This window comes from Mastigoproctus giganteus, chromosome 4 (assembly GCF_048544385.1).
Source record: "Mastigoproctus giganteus isolate SK-2022 chromosome 4, ASM4854438v1, whole genome shotgun sequence".
Taxonomy (NCBI): Eukaryota; Metazoa; Arthropoda; class Arachnida; order Uropygi; family Thelyphonidae; genus Mastigoproctus; species Mastigoproctus giganteus.
In genome coordinates this window covers 111,200,275-111,223,508 of record NC_143578.1, presented here as the reverse complement: position 1 = coordinate 111,223,508, position 23,234 = coordinate 111,200,275, and the positions used below count along the sequence as shown (strand labels likewise).

Below are 23,234 nucleotides of genomic sequence, written 5' to 3'. Positions count from 1 at the left end.
AAAAATCTAACAGGAAATAAGATAGTATGGAAGGCTAATCTGTACCAACCATAGTGGCCTGCAACTGGATATAACAAATTTGGATTATGATGATGAAAATCTTTGTTGAATAGTGCTTATTAAATAAAAGACAGTAAGATTACAAATAAAAACAAGAAATCATATCAAATTTTATGGTGACTTAGTCTGCACAAAGTAAAGCTGGCCTAATTACTTAAAATACATTCATACCTTTGTGCTGAAAGCTATGGATACACTGTTTACTTGGAACATCCCACACTTTGGCAGTTTCATCATTTGAACCAGATAACAAAGTCAAACCATCCATTGATACTGATAGGCATGTTACTTGCTTCCTTAATTTGAAAGAAAAAAATTAATTTTGGAGGATGCATTTCAACTAAAATATAAAAACAATTTCTTACTAACATTTAAGTTTGATAACCTTAAACATATCAAGTTATTCCTAAGTATTGTTTATTAAATTTGCTGACATCTTAGGCTGTTCAATGTGCTGGCTTGATATGCCTACATGAGTAAATATTGCAAAAGTTATGAAAGCCTACAATGAGAAAACATAACGACGTACATAATAGGCTACCAACTTCCAGCAATGAAGTAAGAATGGGCATGTATGTGCTATTGCCCTAATAGTTCATCATAGCAGCAGTGGATGATTAATTTAAGAAAGAGGGCACTACACTATGGAAAAATTTTTATTTTGGGTATTATTACAAAGTCACAATCCTTTTGGCAAAAAGATCTGTAATAATTCCTGAAATATAAATTACACAGTTAATCCAACTAGATGAATTTGAGGTAGTGCTCAAAACATCAAAGGCAGATATTGTTGGGATATCACAGAAGTGGTGTCACACAGATATAAGGAATGCAGAACTGGAATTTGGGGAGTACAATATGTACAGACAGGATAGGAAGGGAGGAGGGGCTATGCTATTAATTAAGAAACACATAAAATCAAAGGAAGTGAAGCCAGTCAACATCGCTGGACAGTGCAGTGTCAAGTCAGTTTGGTGTGACATAAGCATTGGGAGATCAAAATTGAGAGTAGGAGTGTGCTATAGGCCTAATGACTGATGAGTATAATAATAAACTGTACAGGGAAATAGTGGGCCAGTAAATCAGAGAGTTTTATAATGGGGGATTTTAATTTACCAGATATTGACTGGAATTTGTGGGTCGGTCACTCACACACTAGCAAGGCTTTTGTGGATTTATGGGATGATTGTTTTCTACATCAGCATGTTCGGGAGGCAACTAGAGGGAGTAATACTCTTGATCTGATTATCAGTAGTGATTCTTCATGCATTAAGAATCTGCAGATAAAGGAACCACTAAGTGGCAGTGACCACAGTGTGCTGAAGTGGGATTTACTCAAAGAGGTAACTACCATCAGGGGTAAAGGGAAGGGTTTTTGTTTTCGTAAAGGCGATTACGATGGTCTGAGACAGTATTTAAATTCTATACAGTGGGACCAACTGATGATGTTACCAATAGCAAATTCAAAATGGGAAGCATTCAAAGAATTTATCTTTGAAGCTACTAGTCTTTACATACCAACTAAGAAATATTGTTCAAGGTTTAGGCCTAAATGGATGTCAGATGAACTAATGAGACATATGGCAGAGAAGAAAAAATACATAGGATACATATAAATTAACATGTGACACAGAAGCCTATGATAAATATAAGCTGGTCTGTAACCAAGTCACAAAGGAGATAAGGCAGGCAAAGGCAGATTATGAGAAATCCTTGGCAAAGGATGCAAAGAAAAACAGAAAAGAGTTCTTTATCTATGTAAACTCTAGGAGGAAAGGGATGAATCAGATTGTTCCACTGGATATTCATGGTTCAACTGTTGATGATCCTGCTCAGGTGGCTAACAAACTAAATGAATATTTTGCATCGACATACACACATGAGGAGTTATTCAGCGAGTGGAATGCCAGAGGTGTATTCAACTCTGGCAGTAAGCTAGAGAATCTTGTAATAACTGAGAGGAAAGTGGAGAAATCGTTGAGGATAAACATAAAAAAGGCACCCGGGGTGGATGGGAACTATCCAGTTATATTAAAGGAGGCGGCAAAGGAAGTAAGCAAACCCTTAGCCATAATTATGAGAGCTTCTTTGGAATCAGGGGAGGTACCCACAGACTGGAGATGTGCAAATGTGACCCCAATTCACAAAGGAGGATCAAAGGCTGACAAAGTAATTATAAACCTGTGAGTTTAACTTCTGTTCCAGGAAAATTAATGGAGGCACTGGTTAAAGAAGCACTGCAGGATCATCTACACAAGACTTCAGTTATAGCTCAGACACAGCATGGTTTTGTTAAGGGAAAGTCTTGCCTGACCAATTTGATTGGATACTATGATGCAGTCACAAAAAAACTGGATGCAGGGAATAACTTTGATATTATATATTTGGATCTTAGAAAGGCTTTTGATACTGTTGCACATGGAAGACTGCTACACAAATTGGAGCAGTGTGGAATTGGAGGCAAATTGCTGCTATGGATAAAGGGGTGGTTGAGGGGGAGAAGACAGAGAGTGGTAATCAATGGACACTGCTCATCGTGGACTAATGTTATTAGTGGAGTCCCTCAGGGTTCAGTATTGGGTCCATTATTGTTTTCTGTATTTATAAATGATATTGATGATGGTATATCAAGCTTAATATCCAAGTTTGCAGACGATACGAAGGTTGGCAGGGTTGTCAAGGACACTACTGACACTATGCTACTGCAACAGGATCTGGAAAGGTTGAGCAGATGGGCTGAGAGGTGGCAAATGAAGTTTAACATTGACAAATGTAAAGTACTACATATGGGAAACAGCAACCCCAGAGCATCATATCAACTCTTTGGTACTACACTGACAGTGGTAGAGAATGAAAAGGACCTGGTGTGCAGGCAGATATGAAGTTTTCTTAGCAGTGCAGACGGGTTGCAAGAGTAGCTCATGATGTCTCGTCAATGATGTACAGGAATTTTTCTAGCAGGGATAAGGAGGTGATTATTCCCTTGTATAAGGCAATGGTCAGGCCACACTTTAAGTACTGTATGCAGGTCTGGAGGCCTCATTTCAAGAAGAATGTAGAGCAGCTGGAACGAGTACAGAGAAGGGCAACAAGATTAGTGAATGGAACAAAGGGTTGCGCTTATGAAGAAAGGCTTAAGTTTTGAAAATTACAGTGTCTGGAGACTAGGCACCCGTGAGGTGATCTGATAGAGGTGTATAAAGCCTTGACTGGTTTGAGCATGCTCAATGCTGATGGGATTCTTCCTCAGAATAATCACCTGAGAGGGTATAAATTCAAACTGAAGAAAGACAGATGTAGGATAGACGTGCGGAAATTTGCCTTTAGCCAGCGGGTATTGGAAGTTGATAGCCTATATAAATTTAAGGCTTAGCTGGACAGGTATTTTGAACAAACAGAGGGGTGAAATGGGAGTGGTTTTTTTTTGGCTGATGCTGCATAAACTTGCTTTCTTGCATCATATGCCTCTACTAATGCTAATGCTAATCCTCAATTTTAGAGATAGATTTAACTGGCCCAGAATGTATTTTAAGTGTGTTTTTGCTGCCCTGCCAAAAAAAAAGTATATATAGAAATTATATGCTTCCCTCCTAACACCAGTATCTATCCAGTTGACCTTTGAATTTATTCAAAGTGTCAGCCACGACTACCTGTGAGGATAATCAATGGCTCACTGGCTAAAAGAAAACTAACTAAAATCTAATCTAAACCCCTGTAATTTGAATTTATGGCCCTTGGTTCTGGAATTCTTTATAACAGTGAGAATTCCACCTTCTTTCATTTTACTAATCCCTTTCAGAGCCTTATAAACCTCAACCAGCAGGTCACCTCTTAAGTGCTTAGTTGCCAAGTTCTTTAGCCCACATAATTTGAGTCTCCTCATATGACTTTCCTGCCAAGCTCACCATTCGGGTTACAGGCTTTTGGACCCTTTCAAGAAGCTTGAAATCTTTTTTTCAGATGAGGTCTCTATACTTGAACATACATACAGTTATTCTGCACATGCATGTAGAGAGTAACTGTTTAAATTTTCAATTATGTAGAGCACAGATGGTGTAAAAAAAAAAAAGAAAAGAAAACTGATTTAATGGACATTCAGCAATAATAGACAAATCATTTTCCCTAAATTTGAGAGTTTACTGTATTAAATGAATTTTTGTACAAAGTAATTCCTTAAGACTAGCACTTCTCAGCCTTTTGAGTAACAAATTCCATCTAAAATTCAAGAAATTTCTCATAGATTACCTATAAGCTATATCATTAACATATAAAAATACGTTTAACCAATCAAATTTTCTGGGGTTCACTTCAAGTTCCTCCCACATCAGCAAACACTAGTGCCAAAAAGAAAGTATGTAACTATAGGTCAGCGAGTTTGACTTCTGTGGTAAGGAAGATCACAGGGTCTATGGTTAAGGGTGCCATTCAAAACCGTTCTTGACAAAAATGGATTCATTGAGGGCAGGCCATGCCTAACCAGTTGCATTCAACTGCTTAATGACTACTGTGATGTAGTCATTAAGCAGTTGAATGCAGGTAACAATTTTGATATTATATATCTGGATATAAAGCTTTAGATACAGTCCCTCATGGAGGGCTGCTTTATAAACTGGAAGAAGTTACTGGTAGGATCTAATGATGTATTGCAGGTTGTTTAAAAGATAGGAGACAGAGGTTTTCATAAATGGTCGGTCTTGAATGACAAGTGGCACCCCTCAGGGATCTGTGTTGGGTCTCCTCCCATTTATAATTTTCATAAATGATATTGACATGGGAATCCAAGGTAAGCTGTCAGAGTTGGCTGATGATTTGAAGGCAGGTAACTATCTGAGCTAGGCCATGTTACTTCAAAAAAGACTTGGACTGATTGCATATGCAGTCTGAAAAATGGAAACTAAAGTTTAATGCTTCGGGGAACAGAAATCATAGGAGAGGATCTAAAATTGGTTCAAGACGGAAGGCTTAGATGTTATGATTCAATCTGACATGTCTATGATTTACGGGACTTCTGCTAGTAAGGAGAAGGACATCATTATCCTTCTTTACATGGTGATGGTTAGACTGCACCTAAGATGTTATTTGTTTTTTTTTTTTTTTTTAGGAGCATTAGCAACTAAGGCCATATTGCTCCGGGATATGCGGTGGTCATTCCCTGACCTTTCCGTCCGCATCCTCCGTATTTGGTGGTGACGGGCTCGAACCCCGGTCTAATCAAGAAGCGTGTGCTACGCACTGCTGCTCCTTCCCACCTGGCTACGGAGGCTGCACCTAAGAAAAACACATAGAACTTCTGGAGAGGATTCAGAGAAGAGTGAGCAGATTGGTGATGAGAGCAAAGTGATACACCCAGGAAGAACAGCTTAGAAGATGCGTGCCACAGAGTCTGACAAGCAGACTTTCTAAGGGGAGATCTGATTGAGCAAGGTTTCTTCTCCCTTGTGGGTGACACATATATAAAATCTCAGGAATAACAGGTTTGGTTTTTAGGAGCATTAGCAACCAAGGCCATATTGCTCCGGGGATATGCGGTGGTCATTCCCTGACCTTTCTGCATCCTCCGTATTTGGTGGTCATGGGCTCGAACCCCGGTCTAATCAAGAAGTGTATGCTACGCACTGCTGCTCCTGACCACCTGGCTACGGAGGCTCCAGGAATAACAGGAGATTGGGTCTCATGAAGTTCACCTATAGGCAGCAGGCTATTGAACACTAGAATAAGCTACCATTATTTTTGGCTAATGCAGAAAAAGCTTGCTTCCTTGCATCATTTGGCCTTACTAAATATTCATATGCAATCTGTGGACTGCAGACAAATGGCTAGAGGTGCTTATGAGATTGAAATGGAAAAAAAAAATTCAGAATATTGTTTTCAAGGGTCTTCAACCATAACTCTAATCTACCAAAAGTAACCTAGCTTGGCAGCCAGGGCAAGCCCCTGAAAAACACTGACTACATGTTAAAACAATATGAAAACCAGTTGCATTTAACTCAAGAAAAAGTGGCTTAAATGCAACTGATGTATAAGGCAATACAGGTTAGAATTAAGAATGGTTAATGATAGAATAGCACAGCAAAGAGAAAATATCGTGATTAAGTACAGTCTGTTTATCGTGAATCATTAGATACACCCTCTAAGCACAAGTGAGTCTATAATATGACCACCAAAAATCATTCCAAGTATACCCTTGGCAATTAAGTAGTAAGAAAGTTCAAGTTACAATTGTCTTTCGATGCAAATTAGTAACTCTTGCAAACATTTAAGTTCGTCAACTTTCACTACAGAAACAAAGTTCACACATACCACCACTAAGACTTTTGAGCATTGTAATGTAGAGTGCTATTCAGAGGAAAATCTTACTTCCTTGCTTGGAATGAAATCCAATAGTCCAAAACCTTTAGCACTAACATCCAAGTTTATTCTTTCTGCTTTTTCATATGAAAAATAATCATTCCTTTCACCTGGAATGATGCAAGGTATCCATATATATGCTTTAAAACTTTATTGCTGATTTGTATTTTTGCTAGTAGATATAAGAAGTAAAATAGCAACTCCATTCTTCCAGAAAAAAAAAAAAAAACACACAAGGTTAATGATAGAATAATGCAGCAAAGAGAAAATACCTTAGGTACACTCTTATATCTTATAAATGACAAAAATAACACCATTCACATGTGCAAACATAGTAATAGAGGCATGTGATGCAAGAAAGCAAGTGTATGAGCTTATGTAGCATCAGCCAAAAAAAAAAATTACACAACCATTTCCTCTAAATGTTTTTCCAGTTCCTCCTTGAATTTATTTAAGCTGTCAACTTCCACAACAACAAATGGAAGTTTGTTCCAGCAAACTTCCATTTATTCTACTACTGTCTTTTCTCAATTTGAATTTATGCTCCCTTAGGTTTGTAATCTGAGCAAGAGGAGGAATCCCATCAGAATGCAGCGTGCTCAACCCATTCAAGGCCTTATACACCTCAATCAGGTCACCTCGCAGGTGCCTAGTCTCCAGCCACCAATTTGCAGAACTTAAGCCTCTCTTAATAAGAAGATCCCTTCACTCCACTCACCAATTTTGTTGCCCTTCTCTGTACATGCTAAAGCAAATTTACATCCTTAAAATGAGGCCTCCAGACCTGTATGCAGTACTCAAGGCAAGGCCTGACCATTGCCTTATACAAAAGGATAATCACTTCCTTTTCCCTGCTGGCAAAATTCCTGTATATCATTGACAAAACCCTATGACCTGCTCTTGCAGCCTGTCTGCATTGCTCAGAAATCTTCATTTCTTCCAAACAGCTGTTCACTCTGTACAAATCGCAAATCCGCCCTACCATGGAATATTGTTCCCACATCTGGGGTGGTGCACCCCAAAACCTCCCCAGGCTCTTATATTCCATTCAGAAGAGGGCAGTTAGGTTAATTAATGGCTCCTCGCTAACAGAGTCTCTCCACTCTCTCTCATAGATGTACTGTTTCTGCTGCATGCCTTTTCTACAGATACTTCCATGGGCACTGTTCTTCTGAATTGGCTTCTATAATTCACGCTCCCTTTTTCAAAACAGTCTGAACACATGCTGCCAACAGCCAACATCCATTTACTGTCCAACTTCAAACTCACAGAACCAACTTTTCATCTTCCTCGTTTATTCATTCAACTGCCGTTTTCTGGAACAACCTTCCTTCATACGTATTTCCTGAAAAGTACAGTCTACAGAAGTTCAAGTCTAATGTCAACAAATATCTTCTTTCGTCTTCTCAACCTCCAACCCAAGCACGGTACTAAGTACTATAAGGTCTAATACTTCTCGTGTTTGGGGTTTTCATAAAAAAAAAAAAAAAAAAAAAAAAAGACTCCTTAATTACTCCCAGGTCTTTTTCATTTTCTACAACCAAAAAGCGTAGTACCACACAGTTGGTATGTCCCTCTGGGGTTACTTCTACCCATATGCAGTACTTTGCATTTGTCAAGGTTAAACTTCAGTTGCCACTTCTTAGCCCATCTGTCCAAATTTTCTAGATCCATGTTGCAGTAGCACACTGTCATTAACAACACAGCCAACTTTTGTATCATCTGCAAACTTCAACAAGCCTAATATACCTTCATCAATATCATTGATAAATATACAAAACAACAATGGGTTCAACACCGAACCCTGTGGAACTCCACTAATAACATTAGTCCACGAAGTGCAGAGTCCATTGATTACCACCCTCTGTCTTCTCCCACTCAACCACCCTTTTATCCATTGCAGCAACTTACCCTTAATACCACTCTGCTTCAATTTGTACAGTAGTCTTCCAAGTGCAAAAGTGTCAAAAGTGGTCCTGAAATCCAAGTACCCCAGGGGTTCACATCTGGTGAGTATGGGCTTGGCAAACACAGGGTCCTGAGCTGGATATCACCATTCTTCTCTTTCTTGGTGATTCCCTTCTACTTCTGATCTCTATCTCTCTCAGGGTAATGTGGGAATTTTATTATTTTTTTTTGGCCGGTGCAACATAAGCCTTAGGCTTCCTTGCACCATAAGGCTAATAATAATAATATCAAAATTATTTCTTGCATCCAGTTCCTTTGTAACCACATCATAATATCCAATCAAATTTATCAGACAAGACTTTCCCTTGACAAACCCATGCTGTGTCTGAATTATTGCTGCAGTCTTGTCTAGATGATCCTGCAATGCATCTTTAACCAAGTGACTCCATTATTTTACCTGGAACAGAAGTTAAACTAACTGGTCTGTAATTACTCGTGTCACCCTTTATGAATTGTTGATACATTGCCACATCTCCAGTCTGTGAAGACCTCCCCTGAGTCCAAGGATGCACTCATAATTATGGCTAAGGGTTTGCTTAGTTCCATTGCCGCCTCCTTTAATATAACTGGATAGATCCCATCCACCCCAGGTGTGCCTTTCTTATGTTTAACTTCAACAATTTCTCCTCCACTTTGCTCTCAGTTATTACAAAATCATTAAGTATCCTGTTACAATTTGATAACCTTCTGCCATTTTCAAACCTTAATAATTCCTCATGTGTGAATGTAGATGCAAAATACTCATTCAGTTTGTTTGCTATATGAGCAGGATCATCAACAGTCGAACCATCGATATCAAGTGGACCAATCTGATTCATCCCCTTTCCTTTAATTTATATAAGTAAAAAAATCCTTGCTATTTTTTTTAGCATCCTTTTCCATAGATTTCTCGTAATCTGCCTTCGATTTCCTAATCTCCTTTGTGACTTGATTGCCGACTAGCTTATATCTGCCATAGGCTTCTGTGTCGCCTGACAATTTATATGCATCCCATGCATTTTTCTTCTCTGCCACGAGTCTCATTAGTTCATTTGACATTAGGCCTAAACCTTGAATAATATTTCTTAATAGATATGAAACGTCTAGTAGCTTCCACAATTAATTCCTTGAATGCTTACCACTTAGATTTGCTGTTGGTAACATCATGTTGGTCCCACTGTACAATATTTAAAAACTGTCTGAGACCACTGTAGTCACCTTTATGGAAGCAAAAACTCTTTCCTTTACCCCTGATGGTAATTATATTTTTAAGTAAATCCCACATTAGTAAACTGTGATCACTGCCACCTAGTGGTTTTTTTAGCTGCAAATTCTTAATACACAAATGATCACTGCTGATAACCAGATCAAGAGTATTACCCTCTCTGTTTGCCTCTCGAACATGCTGCTGCAGAAAACAATCATCCAATAAATCCACAAAAGTCTTGCCAGTGTTGTGACCAACCCACAAGTTCCAGTCAATATCTGGGAAGTTAAAATCCCCCATTATAAGACATTCTGATTTACTAGCCCACTCTATTTCTCTGTACAACTGTTCGTTGTACTCATTTGAGTCATTAGGCCTATAACACACTCGTACTCTTATTTTTGCTTTCCCAGTGCTTATGTCACACCACACTTGCACTGTCCATCTATGTCAACTGGATGCACTTCCTTTGATTTTATGTTTTTCTTAATTAACAGCATAACCCCTCCTCCCTTCCTATCCTTTCTGTACACATTGTACTCCCCAAATTCCAATTCTGCATTCCTAATATCTGTGTGACACCACGTCTCTGACATCCCAACTATATCTGCCTTTGATGTCTTGACCAACACTTCAAATTCATCAAATTTATTTACTATACTTCTAGCATTGGTATACATGCACCTATTCTTATTCTTAGTTACCCTAACAATTCCCATATATTTATGTTTCATGATGACTGCCATCAGTGCCTGAAATCCCCAGCACCCCTCGCTCCAGGCTGCTCCTTATTCTAATAGAAGTAGTGCAAGAATCACCTTCACCTCTGCCTGCGCTACTTTTAACTTTTTATTCTGTGAATCCTTCAAAGCTAGCAGTTTTCCCGACCCACCTAACACTGCCTCAATAGCATCAGCAAATATTCTTGCACCCTTTCTATTTAAATGCCATGACACATACAAAACCACTGTTAAAAACAATTATGACTATATAATTCCATGTTCCCCCCACCACATTAAACACACTAACATGCTCCAGTGTGTGTGGAAGAAATGAGGCACAAGCAAAATATTTATAATTTAACAAAGCTAAAAGGTGAACTGGTATTTATACCAATGAAACAAAGGCAATGTAAGTTTGCCTGTTCGTTTAATGAAAAACCAGAGATTCTTGTGGGGGGGGGGGACCATTATATAATACTCAATACCTAATATCAATTAACTCAGTCATGGCACAAAAAAAAAAAAAAAAAAAAACCCCATTTCGATGGAATTCAAAGAGCAATTTTTCACAGGGTGTGGAAGAACCGCAATTGCATGTAACTACTGTGCTAGCCACAAAAAGAAGAACAGAAATGCATTACATTTTAATTAACCAATTAATGAGTAAACATTTTGGGCTCTGTGGAGTATGTACTTCTGTTCTGTTTTCTAGTCACATGGACCGAGCTGGTAGCTATGCTGAGTGCAAATACTGTAGATTGTATATATTGCTGGTAGATTGCAATTACTAATGACCCCTTGCACGGACTGTTCATTTATCTATCAGACAATCCTAACCACGCAGACAACACACTTGATCTTTTTCTCACAAATAACTTCTAAGTATATGGTTGAGGTGAGTGGTCCTCTAAGCACCTCTGATCACAACTTGGTGATGGTCTCTTCTCCAATGGCGCTTCCGTAGTCAGGTGGGCAGGAGCAGCAGTGTGTAGCACATGCTTCTTGGTTAGACCGGGGTTCGAGACCATGACCACCAAATACGGAGGATGCAAAAAGGTCAGGGAATGACCACCGCATATCCCCGGAGCAATATGGCCTTAGTTGCTAATGCTCCTAAAAACCAAATAACAACAACATCTTCTCCAATGGAGCCTTTCTTAACCTTGTGTTGTTTGGCATTACAAGAATGCAAAATGGGATGACTTGCAAGATTTCTTTTCCTCGGTCAGATTATTGTTTCAAATCTTCTGATGTCAACGTTTGCTCAGATTATGTCAGTGAAATTATTCTTGCAGGGATGAAATCCTTTATTCCACACTCCACCTTAAAATCTCTTCATTTTTCAATAGATGTGCTAAGGCTATTCAAGGTAAGAATGTTGCATATCACAACTGGCTTTCATCCAATCTTCAGGTTCATTTTCTGTCTACACCAAAGCTCGTAACAATTGTAAGGGCTATACTAGATGAGCACTTGAAGCGTGGTGTCGGCAAAGCCAAATTTTACAGGAAGCAGCGGGTAAAGGCATGCAAACTAGGCGGGCTCTTCGAATGTCGCATTGGACAACTTTAGCTGATGTTGAATGCCTACCAATGTCGTTGGAGGCATTACAAGCCTTGGCGGTTGCAATACCCTGAGGACACATTCTCCCCATGCATGGGGTGGTTGGCCTTAATTGGTTTGTTTATTATACTTTGGGGAAGACAACGTTTGACACAGAGAAGTTTATTTGTAAGGTGGAAAGGAGGGCTCCCTTGTACAACACGTCATTAAAAGACTACTCCAGCAAAGAAATAAAGGCAAAGAGTTGTGTTGTGTGTATTGAAATAGGAAAAGAAATGTTTCTGAACTGGGATGAACCATGTAATGATGAGAAGAATCAGAAAGCTCAGTTCTGAAACTTATATTTATTGTAAATATTAGTACTGTTTCATTAGTTAACGAAATACAAGTTGCAGAGACAATTTATTGGTAGATTCTGGGTTATCAGTGTACGAAATCACGAAAGTGTATAAGTTAATAAAGAACCTTATTATTATTAAATAAGATCAAAACAGTAATCAGAAAACTGCCGAAGAATATCCACTGCAACAGTACAACTAATGTCAGTGTTAACAAAAAAAGAATCACGTAGTCTCTGTCTTTTTTACAAAACGAATTTTGAACCTTTTGTTTCAAATATAACTTCAGTGTCTTTCTTTTTTGAAAAGTATTGTGAAAGCAATGAAAATACGCGGTAAGCTGCAGTGTAGTCGTTGCCAATGTGATAGGAGAAAAAAAAAAAAAAAAAAAAAAAGCACACAAATGTTTCTTGGCATAAAATAAATAACCGAAAAAATTTCAATGGATTGTTTTTGAAAAACGAAAAGATTGTACTTCCTTTCTTCAATTTGTATTGCATCTACTAACACAAAATTGAGGAAATTCATCTATTGGAAGCCACACTGGAAACAGGAAAAAGTGGTGTAAAACTGATAACACTGCAATGAACATTTGATAATAAAAAAAGAAAAGTTTGCTTTACTGTAATTGTTTTTAGGGAACAATACGGTACAGCATGTTTTCTGGATGTATATTTGATCTTCTAACGAAATTTCTAGAAAATATTTCTATTGATGGCTGCATTACAAACTTTGAAAGTTGGTGTCTTCTCATGAACATTCGTAAAAGCAAATGATACTAATTCTTTATTGCATGGAAAGTAATCCGTTACAGCGTGGGTAGTGGAGAATGTTTTCTGCTTCAAATGGATGGAAAGTACTTGTCAATACTCCATTTGGAAATAATGTCAAGCAGTGGGAAGACAGTAACGAGAAGTGTTTTATTCTGAAAAGTCCCATGTGGTAAAATCAAACCTTTATGTTACCAAAAGTAATTGTTTAAGATACCAAGCCTTACAAATACCTTAATCTCTGAATAAGAATAGCAGGTGAAAATAAAATAATTTTACAAACAAAAAGAAAACTACATTTCAAAAATATTTCAATTAGTGAGAGTTGGCCTGTCAGTACATCACATAAAGCATAGATGTAAACATCGGTGTTCATCAAAACTATTGACATTCTGTAAAATAAATAAATAAATAAAAAAACCCTTCTCGGGAGACTTCCTGTGTATTTCAAACATAATATAAAACTGTCCTGATTTTAACCTATTCGAATTTTCTGGATGAAGCCACCATCAACGTTTTCTCTTTCTACTCGCAATCAACATATACATAAATGCGCAATGCATCCAACTAGAACAACATCCACCTTGAAACTAGGAACAGAAAAGGTGAGTCACTGGTGTTACCCAATGAAACTTTAGGAGTGCTCCATCTAGTTTGAAATGATCTGACATTAGGAGTGCTACGTGTAGTTTGCTGTTTTGGAGGTGTTCACGATGCCAGCTGATGCTTGCAGTTCAAGCACTCATCTAGTATAGCCCTAATGCAGTTCTTAATCAGTCCAATGCAGTTCTTAATTGATTTCGAACAGGTAAAGAGTAGAAAATGCGCATCTTGTCCAAGTGGTAGTTGAGGACTCTCGTCTCTTGACAAAGCTATTGGCTGCAACTTTTGCCCTCCTCTGTCAAAACCAGATGGTTCTATTGCCACTTCAGCCAAAGACAAAGCTGTCCTACTAGCATACTACTTTTCTTCTAACTGGTGTATTGATGACCATGGTAAACCACCTCCTGTGGTCTTCCATCAAAAGGATGTTAGAAGAATACTGTTTGTGTCACCTTTTTTCACTTTCTTATTCCAAAGGTGATTTCCTTCTGCTTGAAGACATATGAAAAAGAATTCAACAAATATGCAATACTGTAATTCTAAAATGCTGAATGTGGTACATATGACAATCAATCATTCTGTAAAAGAATCAAAATGCTTGGTGGTCATTTTGCACATTTATTAAATTACCTAAGTAAAACTTTGATTTGGTTTTCAACTTTTTTCTATTCTAGCTCAACCTAAAACTTTAATGATGTAAATTTGTAGTGGTAAATGTAACTGTGGTACTGTTTGAGTTGCAGTTAGAGGTGGTATTAACCTGACAGTGATAATGAGGGATAATTTCCACTACACCCCCATCCTCATAAAAATGGATTTTATGTTTAAAAAAAAAATTCCAAATGATGGGTCAGTAGCAATAAACTTCATTCAAATTCAGTGACTAGAGAGTCGGCACCTCTGTAGCCAGGTGGGAAGGAGCAGCAGTGCGTAGCACATGCTTCTTGATGTAGACCGGGGTTCAAGCCCGTCACCACCAAATACGGAGGATGCGGAAAGGTCAGGGAATGACCACCACATATCCTGGAGCAATATGGCCTTAGTTGCTAATGCTCCTAAAAACCAAATAACAAACAAACAAACAAACAGTGACTAGAGTAGTGGTAAAAATGCCCTTGGGGCAGATTTTCACCTATACTTCTTATGGAGAGACTTCAAGACATTTCCCAGCTCATCACTTATACTAATGATATTCTCTACTTTCTGCAGTAACAGGGATTGCTCACAAAGGTTTCATGTTTTCTGAGACATCAAATACTAAATTTTTTTACTAGTTGAGTTTAATTTCCTTTTCACCTTTTGTCTGTTTTGTGATGTAGTAGCATGGTTTTTTCCTATACCGGAAGATTGGATAGATGAAATGTCTCATCCTTATCAAGGAGGAATAGCAAACTCAAATCTGTCTTCAAATTAATGTACTTAATTTGAAAACACTTTGTATATGTCATATATAAAAAGATTAGTGAGTGGAACAAAGGGTTGCTGTTACCAAGATTGGCTTAAGCTCTGCAAATTGCAGCGTCTGGAGACTATGCACCTGCAAGGTGATTTGATTGAAGCATATAAGGTCTTGAATGGTTTGAGTAAGCTCAGTGCTGATAGGATTCTTTCTCAGATTCTGCATCTGATGGGGTATAAATTCAAAGTGAGGAAAGAACAGATGTGTGGAAATTTGCCTTTAGCCAGCGGGTGGTTGATTGCTGGAAAAAGCTTCCATCTGTCGTGGAAGTTGACAGCTTAAATAAATTCAAGGCTGAACTAGACAAACTTTTGGAGTGAATGAATGGGTGAAATGGGAAGGTTTTTCTTTTTGGCTGATGTTATATATCAACCATAAATGAGTTTTCTATATCTATGGATTGCCATTTATGAAACTAAGCATAATTTGAAATGCTAATGTCAATTTTATATATAAATAAATACATACATACCTATGCCCTGAAAATAAATGGTTTTCTCCTTCATATTCATCAAAATGAATTTCTCTTGACGTCAACTGAAATTAAACTACTAACGTTAGCACTATATAAAACTAGCACAGTACAAAAATAAAATATCTCCTTAAAACTTACATATTCAGTATGTGGGTATTAGCCACTATACAGGTGCACTCTTTTATTAAATGAAATAAAATTAAAATAAATTACTAATTTATCTATAAACTGCAAAACAATGTTATCAATAAAAATTGCAAATGACTCCTAATGTCTTGTTGAGAATGCAGTATTTTGGTGCTTACAACATGAAATAATGTAATCCAACTACTTAGAAAATACTTATTGAAGAAAGGCAGTTCTGCTGTGGATGGGGTTACCAATGTCCCAGTAAGTTATGCTGGTTAACAAGTTCAGACAGATGAGTTGGTTAATTTCTGCTGCACCAGTTCATATGGTTTATGGCTTACTACGTGTGTGTTCACAGGGCCAATCTCCTTGTTCTGCGGAATGAAAAATTCGTGCAAGGGTCCCACTTTCTCTCCCCCCACTTGAGATCGGTTAACTACAGCCCAGAAGGGACCCAATGAAGACTGACCACCTCAAGACTCCAATGGAAATCGAATCCAGAGTTAGAGAAAAGTGGCAAAGCTGTTTACACTGTCACAAAGGACTGGATAAATTAAATATGGTCTCATCAGCCTAAAGAATATGTTGCAATAACTGAAGGAATTTTGTTTACTTGGATGAGGATCTTTTCATAGAACTGCAAAAAATGTACACATACAGCCTTTTGTGTGGAAATTCTGTATCCATTTCTTTCTGTCCATTTTATGACTTTGTTTATGGCTACTTTTTTTTTTTTTTTTTATGTAAATCCCAAACACGAGAGGTATTAGAACCTATAGTACTTAGTACCGTGCTTGGGTTGGAGACTGAGAAGACGAAAGAAGATATTTGTTGACAATGGACTTGAACTTCTGTAGACTGTAATTTTCAGGAAATACGTATGAAAGAAGGTTGTTCCAGAAAACGGCAATTGAATGAATAAACGAGGAAGATGAAAAGTTGGTTCTGTGAGTTTGAAGTTGGACAGTAAATGGATGTTGGCTGGTGGCAGCACGTGTTCGGACTGTTTTGAAAGAGAGAGCGGGAATTATAGAAGCCAATTCAGAAGAACAGTGCCCATGGAAGTATCTGCAGAAGAGGCATGCAGCAGAAACAGTATGTCTATGAGACAGCGAGTGGAGAGACTCTGTTAGAGATGAATCATTAATTAACCTAACTGCCCTCTTCTGAATGGAATCAAGAAGCCTGAGAGAGGTTTTGGGGGCACCACCCCAGATGTGGGAACAATATTCCATGGCAGGGCGAATTTGCAATTTATACAGAGTGAGCAGCTGTTTGGAAGAAAAGTAACGCCTAGAGCGAAAGAGAAAACCAAGTTTTTTAGATGAAGAGGAAGCAATATTTGTAATGTGTTTGGGCCAAGAGAGATTAGAAGTCAGGGTAATCCCCAAAAGAGATATATCATTTTGCCTAGAAATTGGAGTGTCACTAAAGGTAAGCATAGGAGCAGAAGAATCCTTTTTGCGAGATATAAGACAAGACTGAGTTTTAGAAGGATTGAAATCAACTAAGTTGTCTTTGCCCCACTGGAGAATTACCTGAAGATCAGCATTTAAGGAATTGGTAGCAGATTTTCGAGAAGTTGAAGCTGATTGAGCAGGACAAGGTTTCTCAAAATGAAAAGTGGAATGCAATGTGCTATCATCGGCAAAACTATGGATAGAATTTCCAGTCAATGGAAGAAGGTCATTAATATACAAGAGGAAAAGATCGGGTGAAAGAATTGAACCTTGTGGGACACCGGCATTAGTGGAGAAGTTAGAAGACAGAGAGCCATCTACCATCACCCTCAGTGAGTGATCAGAGAGAGAACTGGATAACCAATTACTAAAAACAGTTGGCAAACCATAAGATGGAAGCTTGTTTAGAAGACCTTTATGCCAAACACGATCAAAAGCCTTTGAGATGTCAAGAGCAACTACTTGTGTTTCACCGAACCTTTCCATTGAATTAGTCCATAAATGGGTAACATAAGCCAGAATATCACCAGTGAATCGACACTGACGGAATCCATACTGGCGATCGTTGATCAGACAGAAGGTTTCTAGGTAGTTTAAGAGTTGGCGGTTAATTGATTTCTCCATTACTTTAGAAAGAGTAGAAGTAATTGCAATGGGACGATAATTGGATGGGAGGGATTTGTCATCCTTATTAGGAACTGGCTGGATATGAGCAAATTTCCAAGTAGAAGGAAAAACACCTTTGGAATAAGAAACTGAAAAAAGGCGGCAAAGAATAGGAGTAAGTTCAGGAGCACAGGTTTTGAGAACAAGTGGAGAAATACCATCGGCACCTGGAGCTTTCTTAGCATCAAGATTTGTCAAAATCCTTCTGACACCCTTTTGACGGAAGACCACAGGAGACATAGAATGGAGTGTGTTGGGAATCGTGGGAGGTGTTTTACCAAGATCATTAATACATGAGTTGGAAGCAAAATGGGATACTAGCAGCTCAGCTTTATGTTCGGTTGAAGTGACAACAGAACCATCTGGTTTGGACAGAGGTGGGAGCAGAGATGGGCAAATGTTGCGACCAATAGCTTTGGCAAGAGACCAGAATGCTCGGTTACCATTAGGGCAAGAAGCAAGTTTTCTACTCTTAGCCTGTTCAAACTCTAGTTTGGACTGATTAATAACTGCTTTACAATGTTGCAAGCTTTGGTGAAGGCAGAAAATGAAACTGAAGAATCAGAAACAAGCCAATTACAATATGCAACATTCTTCTCTTGAACAGCCTTAGCACATTTATTGGAAAACCAAGGTTTAGATAAAGGACGAGATTTTAAAGTGGAGTGTGGGATAAAGGATTCCATTCCTGCAAGAATAATTTCATTGACACGATATGAGCAAACGTTGACATCAGAAGTTTTGAAACAGTAATCTGACCAAGGAAAAGAAGTCTCCCAGGTCATCCCATTTTGCATTCTTGTAATGCCAAACAACACGAGGTTGGGAATAGCCATGAGATAAAGGTTCCATTGGAGAAGAATCTATCACCAAGTTGTGATCTGAAGTGCCTAAAGGACCTCTCACTTCGACCGTGTACTTAGAAGGGTTGTTTGTGAGAAAAAGATCAAGCGTATTAGCTGTATGGTTAGGACTGTCCGGTATTCTTGTAGGTAAATGAACAATCTGTGCAAGGTCATTAGTAATTGCAAATGCCTCAGCATCTTGACCAGCTGGGTCAGTGTGACTAGAAAATGGAAGCCAGCTGGAGTTGTGAACATTAAAATCACAAAGGAAAATTACCTCACTGTTAGGAAAGTTGTACTGGAGAAAGTCAAGTTGCAAAGAGAGGAAGTCAAAGAGCTCCAAGTGATTAGTGGAGTTGGGAGAATGGTAGAGACAACAGATGAATTTGACACAATGAGGTAGAGAGATTTTCAAGTCTCTGACATGAAATATCAGAACAAACACCTTTGAGGCGAAAGGAATCATACAGCGAATAATTTGGGCATCTGAGATGAGCAGTAGTTGAATTCAGAAGAACAGTGCCCATGGAAGTATCTGTAGAAGAGGCATGCAGCAGAAACAGTACGTCTATGAGACAGCGAGTGGAGAGACTCTGTTAGAGATAGCCCCAGCAGCTTATGCACCATTAAACCTCCATAAAACACACACACACACACACACACACACACACACACACACACACACACACACACACACACACACACACACACACACACACACACACACACACACACACACACACACACACGTAATTGTTGTTCTATTGTCCTCATACGCTGTGCTTGATAAGAAATGCTGAAGTCATATGCATAAACAGTTGTGCTTATGTTGGCTGGTATTTGTTCTATTATTGTGCTGAAGTGTACTGCAAAAAAAGTGTGGCACTTAGAACAGATCATTGAGGGACCCCTTCTTCCTGAGAGTATGTTTTGGAAAGTGTATTGTTAGGTTGAACTTGGAATGTTCGATTTTTAAGAAAATTGCTTATGTATAGAGGTAGGTGCCCTTTAAGAACAAGTTGGTGTAGTCCTCTAAGGATACCATAGTGCCATGTAGTATCATATGCTTTCTCAATATCAAAATTAACTATAACTTGATGTTGTTTTCTGATGAAAGTGTTTCTTACCTGATTTTCCAGATGTATATGTACATTTAAGGTAGAGCGATTTTTACGAAAGCCATATTGTGCAGGATTGAGAAGGTTATTGCTTTCTAGATACCACATTAGTCTATTATTGGCAATTTTCTCCAAGATTTTGGCCAAGCAGCTGGTCAAAGCTATAGGGTAATAGTTCTGTGGGTCTGATTGGTCTTTTCCCTGTTTCAGGAAAGCCAGTATTATTGCGTGGTGCCATTGGTCTGGAAATGTATTCTCAAGATATATTTTATTAAACAAATCTAACAGGGCTAATTGAGATTGTTCATCTAATTGTTGTATCATTGCATAATGTATTTCAATGGGACCAACTGCACTGTGTTTCATCTGTAGTAGGGTTTGTTTTAATTCTGCTACCATGAGTGGCAAGTTGTATTGTTCATGGTGCTTGGTGGAAAATTTTAGGTTTTTTTTTTGGCCTTCTTCTTGTAAGTTTTCAAAGCATTTGAGTATGCGCAAATGGCAGATGTATTGGCAAAGTTTTCTCCGAGTACACTGATGATATCTGAGGTATTTGTGACTAACTGTCCTTTCCAATTTAGTAATGGCGATGAATTTATTTGAGAATTGTTTGTCATCCTTCTGATCTTCTCCCAGATAAGTATAGCAGGTGTGGAACTGGTTATAGTGGATGCACATTTGATCCAACTCGCTTTTTTGCTGATTTTGTGCACTCTCTTGACATTAGCTCTGGCTCTTTTGAATTGTATCAGATTGTCCGTTGTTAGATATTTACGAAAGTGATTCTAGGCTCTATTTCTCTCTTTTTTAGCTTACTGGCTCTCACTGTTCCCATGGTTTTGGATATATTCTAATGTTAAAAGATGTTTCAGGTATTGTCTTTTCTGCTGCTTGAAGAATGGTATTTGTGACATAGTCCACTGCTCTTTGTACTGATTCTTGTTTAATGACGTTCCGGTCTAGTCTTGCTAATATTCTGAAGGTTTCGAGTCTGCATCATATATTTTCCATCTAGGATGTGTGTGTGTGTGTGTGTGTGTGTGTGTGTGTGTGTGTGTGTGTGTGTGTGTGTGTGTGTGTGTGTGTGTGTGTGTGTGTGTCATCATTCAAGATCATAAGGTTGTTCTCGTTTATTATTTTCTCAATAGTGGGTGATGTCCATTTAGGTTACCTAAAATGCAAAATGGAGACGTTAGTTGAGCAATCAGCTCTTCGAAATCTTTCAATGGGAAATCTTGACTAGGAGGTATATATATTGATGTTATGGTAATGTTGAAGCTTATTGCTAGGGATGGCACATGTCTGTTAACTAATATTGCAACTTCTCCTCGCATTGTTGTTGTAGCTGATATGCAGTCCTTTCTATATATTGTATAATTTTTGATTTCATTGTGATCCTGTAATTTTAAATATGTTTCCTGTAGGCAGATACTTAATGGATGATACTGGGTAATGAGGTCTATGATATCATTAATGATTGAGCGAAAACCTCGACAGTTCCACTGGATATCTGTCATTTCGGGTTAGATAGTCCCTCGGATTGTTTCCTTGGGGCTGTTTTCACTTTGTCCGCTTTGGTTTTATCTTTCTTTGGAAACTGGGGTCTTCCAGTATCCACTTCTTCTTCTTCTTCTTCAACAGAAAGTTCGAGTACGGGATCCTCTCTGAGGTTTATTACCTCTGTATCCATTTGTTCTGCCATTTTTCTTTCTCTATTACTTTTGCTTTCTTTGGTTACTTTTCTTTTTACACTTTCTGCATTTTCCGGTGGAAAAGACAGATGTGTACTGACCACTTTTTCTTGTTGTTTTGTGGTGGAGATGTTTTAAACAATTCATGAGCCCATTCTGAGATTGATTCTTTTGGAGGAATTGTAACATTTGTTTGTGTTCCAACAGATATTGAATTAGGGAATCTCATTTCAGGAGTACTTTTTGATTGTACTAATGACTTGAACATAACTTGTTTGTTTCCTGTGTTTATTGTTATTGCTTTTTTTTAGCTTCTTGGTATGAAATGCCATTTTCTGCTTTGTACTTTTGGATTCTTTATTCTTTCTTCCAGATTTCACACTCTCTTGAATAAGCAGAAAACCTTCTTTACAGTTTGCACATTTATGGTTGTCTGCTGTACAAGTAGAAGTGACATGCTCTTGAGAACCACAGTTTGCACACGTTGCCTTACCTCTACATACAGTCTGCGAGTGGCCAAACTTCTGATGATTAAAGCAGTGGAGTTCTTCTAATATTGCAATGTAGATATCCAGCTTTTACTGATCTGGGTGGTTTTGGTATGCTAAAAGTGAGTATCAGGTTCCTAGTGGAAGTAATTTTCCCTTCTTTTTTAATTGTTATTCTTTTTAAGGTTTATGACTCCTTGTTCCTGAAGTTCATTTTGAATTTCCTCCTCGGATACATTTAGAAGATCCCATTCCATAATGATACCTTTTGAGTTATTGTGAGGGGAAACCGTTATTGGTATTCCTGCAAAGGTTGTCATTTGTAACAATCTTTCAGAATGTTTAGAGTGGACTGTTTCTACTAAAATATTGCCTGATTTTAATCTTTTAACATTTTTTGGTGGGCTGACACAGCTCTCAAGGGTCTTTTGTATGAGAAAGGGTGACAATTGGCCTACCAATTTCTCAGTGTTTGAGTGTGTAATAAGGTAAGTTAGGGCATTTAAAGCTTTTATATCCGTTTTTCAGTCTCTCTTTAGTATAAAATATTTTAGAAAATTTGAAAATTGTCTTCAATTTCCTGTCCATTATTGCTGGGGGGTTTAGTATGTGGTGGGTTGATGTGCATCGACTTCGCTTTGCTCTTCCTTTTAGCAGTGAGTACATTATGGAAATTGAATACAGGATTATTTTTAAGTAACCTGTATATATTAACATTTTTAAATCATAATATCAAGTCATAAATTGTTTCATATAATGTATTAATTGGATTAATTTGATGTGAGTGTCAGGCTGATTATGAGTTAAAATCTCTTATATTTTTCTAATTATCTAACATGTATATATCACAGTTTGTAAGATGTTTATTCAGCTATTATTATTTTTAATAAAAATTAAGTTTCCGATAGTTATAAACAATTATGTATTTTTTTTAGCTTTTGGAACGTAATCCCCCCTTTTGTACTGGTTCTTAGTCCCATATAACATGGTTTCACACTACATGAGATTTTATTGGAACCTAACTACTGTGATATTTTAGGGTTACCTATACTAGAAAAATTAAGGCAATTTGTACATAAAGGATGTATTATTTAAAATGTAATGAAATGACCTCCAAAAATACCCCACAGGGCCCAAAAATGAAATCTACAGAACAAAGTGCTCACTCTTAAAAGATGTTATAAGCCAAATGACTCTGATGAGTATAACGAACAACTGAAGAGAGAAATAGAGTGGGCCAGAAAATCAGATTGTCTTATAATGAGGGATTTTAATTTCCCAGATATTGACTGGAACTTGTGGATTGATCACTCACACACTAGCAAGGATTTTGTGGATTTATTGG

General features: G+C 37.9%; 1 protein-coding gene across 1 annotated transcript in view; it reads right to left on the bottom strand.

The window, feature by feature from the left end:
- The window catches only part of LOC150086991 (WD repeat-containing protein 18), a 104,572-nt gene that overhangs the window by 20,244 nt on the left and 61,094 nt on the right, over positions 1-23,234 (bottom strand). Inside the window, exons 7-8 of the mRNA XM_090371731.1 lie at positions 15,490-15,554; positions 232-356 (exon numbers count right to left, since the gene is read on the bottom strand). Of these exons, the coding sequence (XP_090227857.1) occupies positions 232-356; positions 15,490-15,554 (190 nt within the window). The remainder of the gene's footprint in view (positions 1-231; positions 357-15,489; positions 15,555-23,234) is intronic.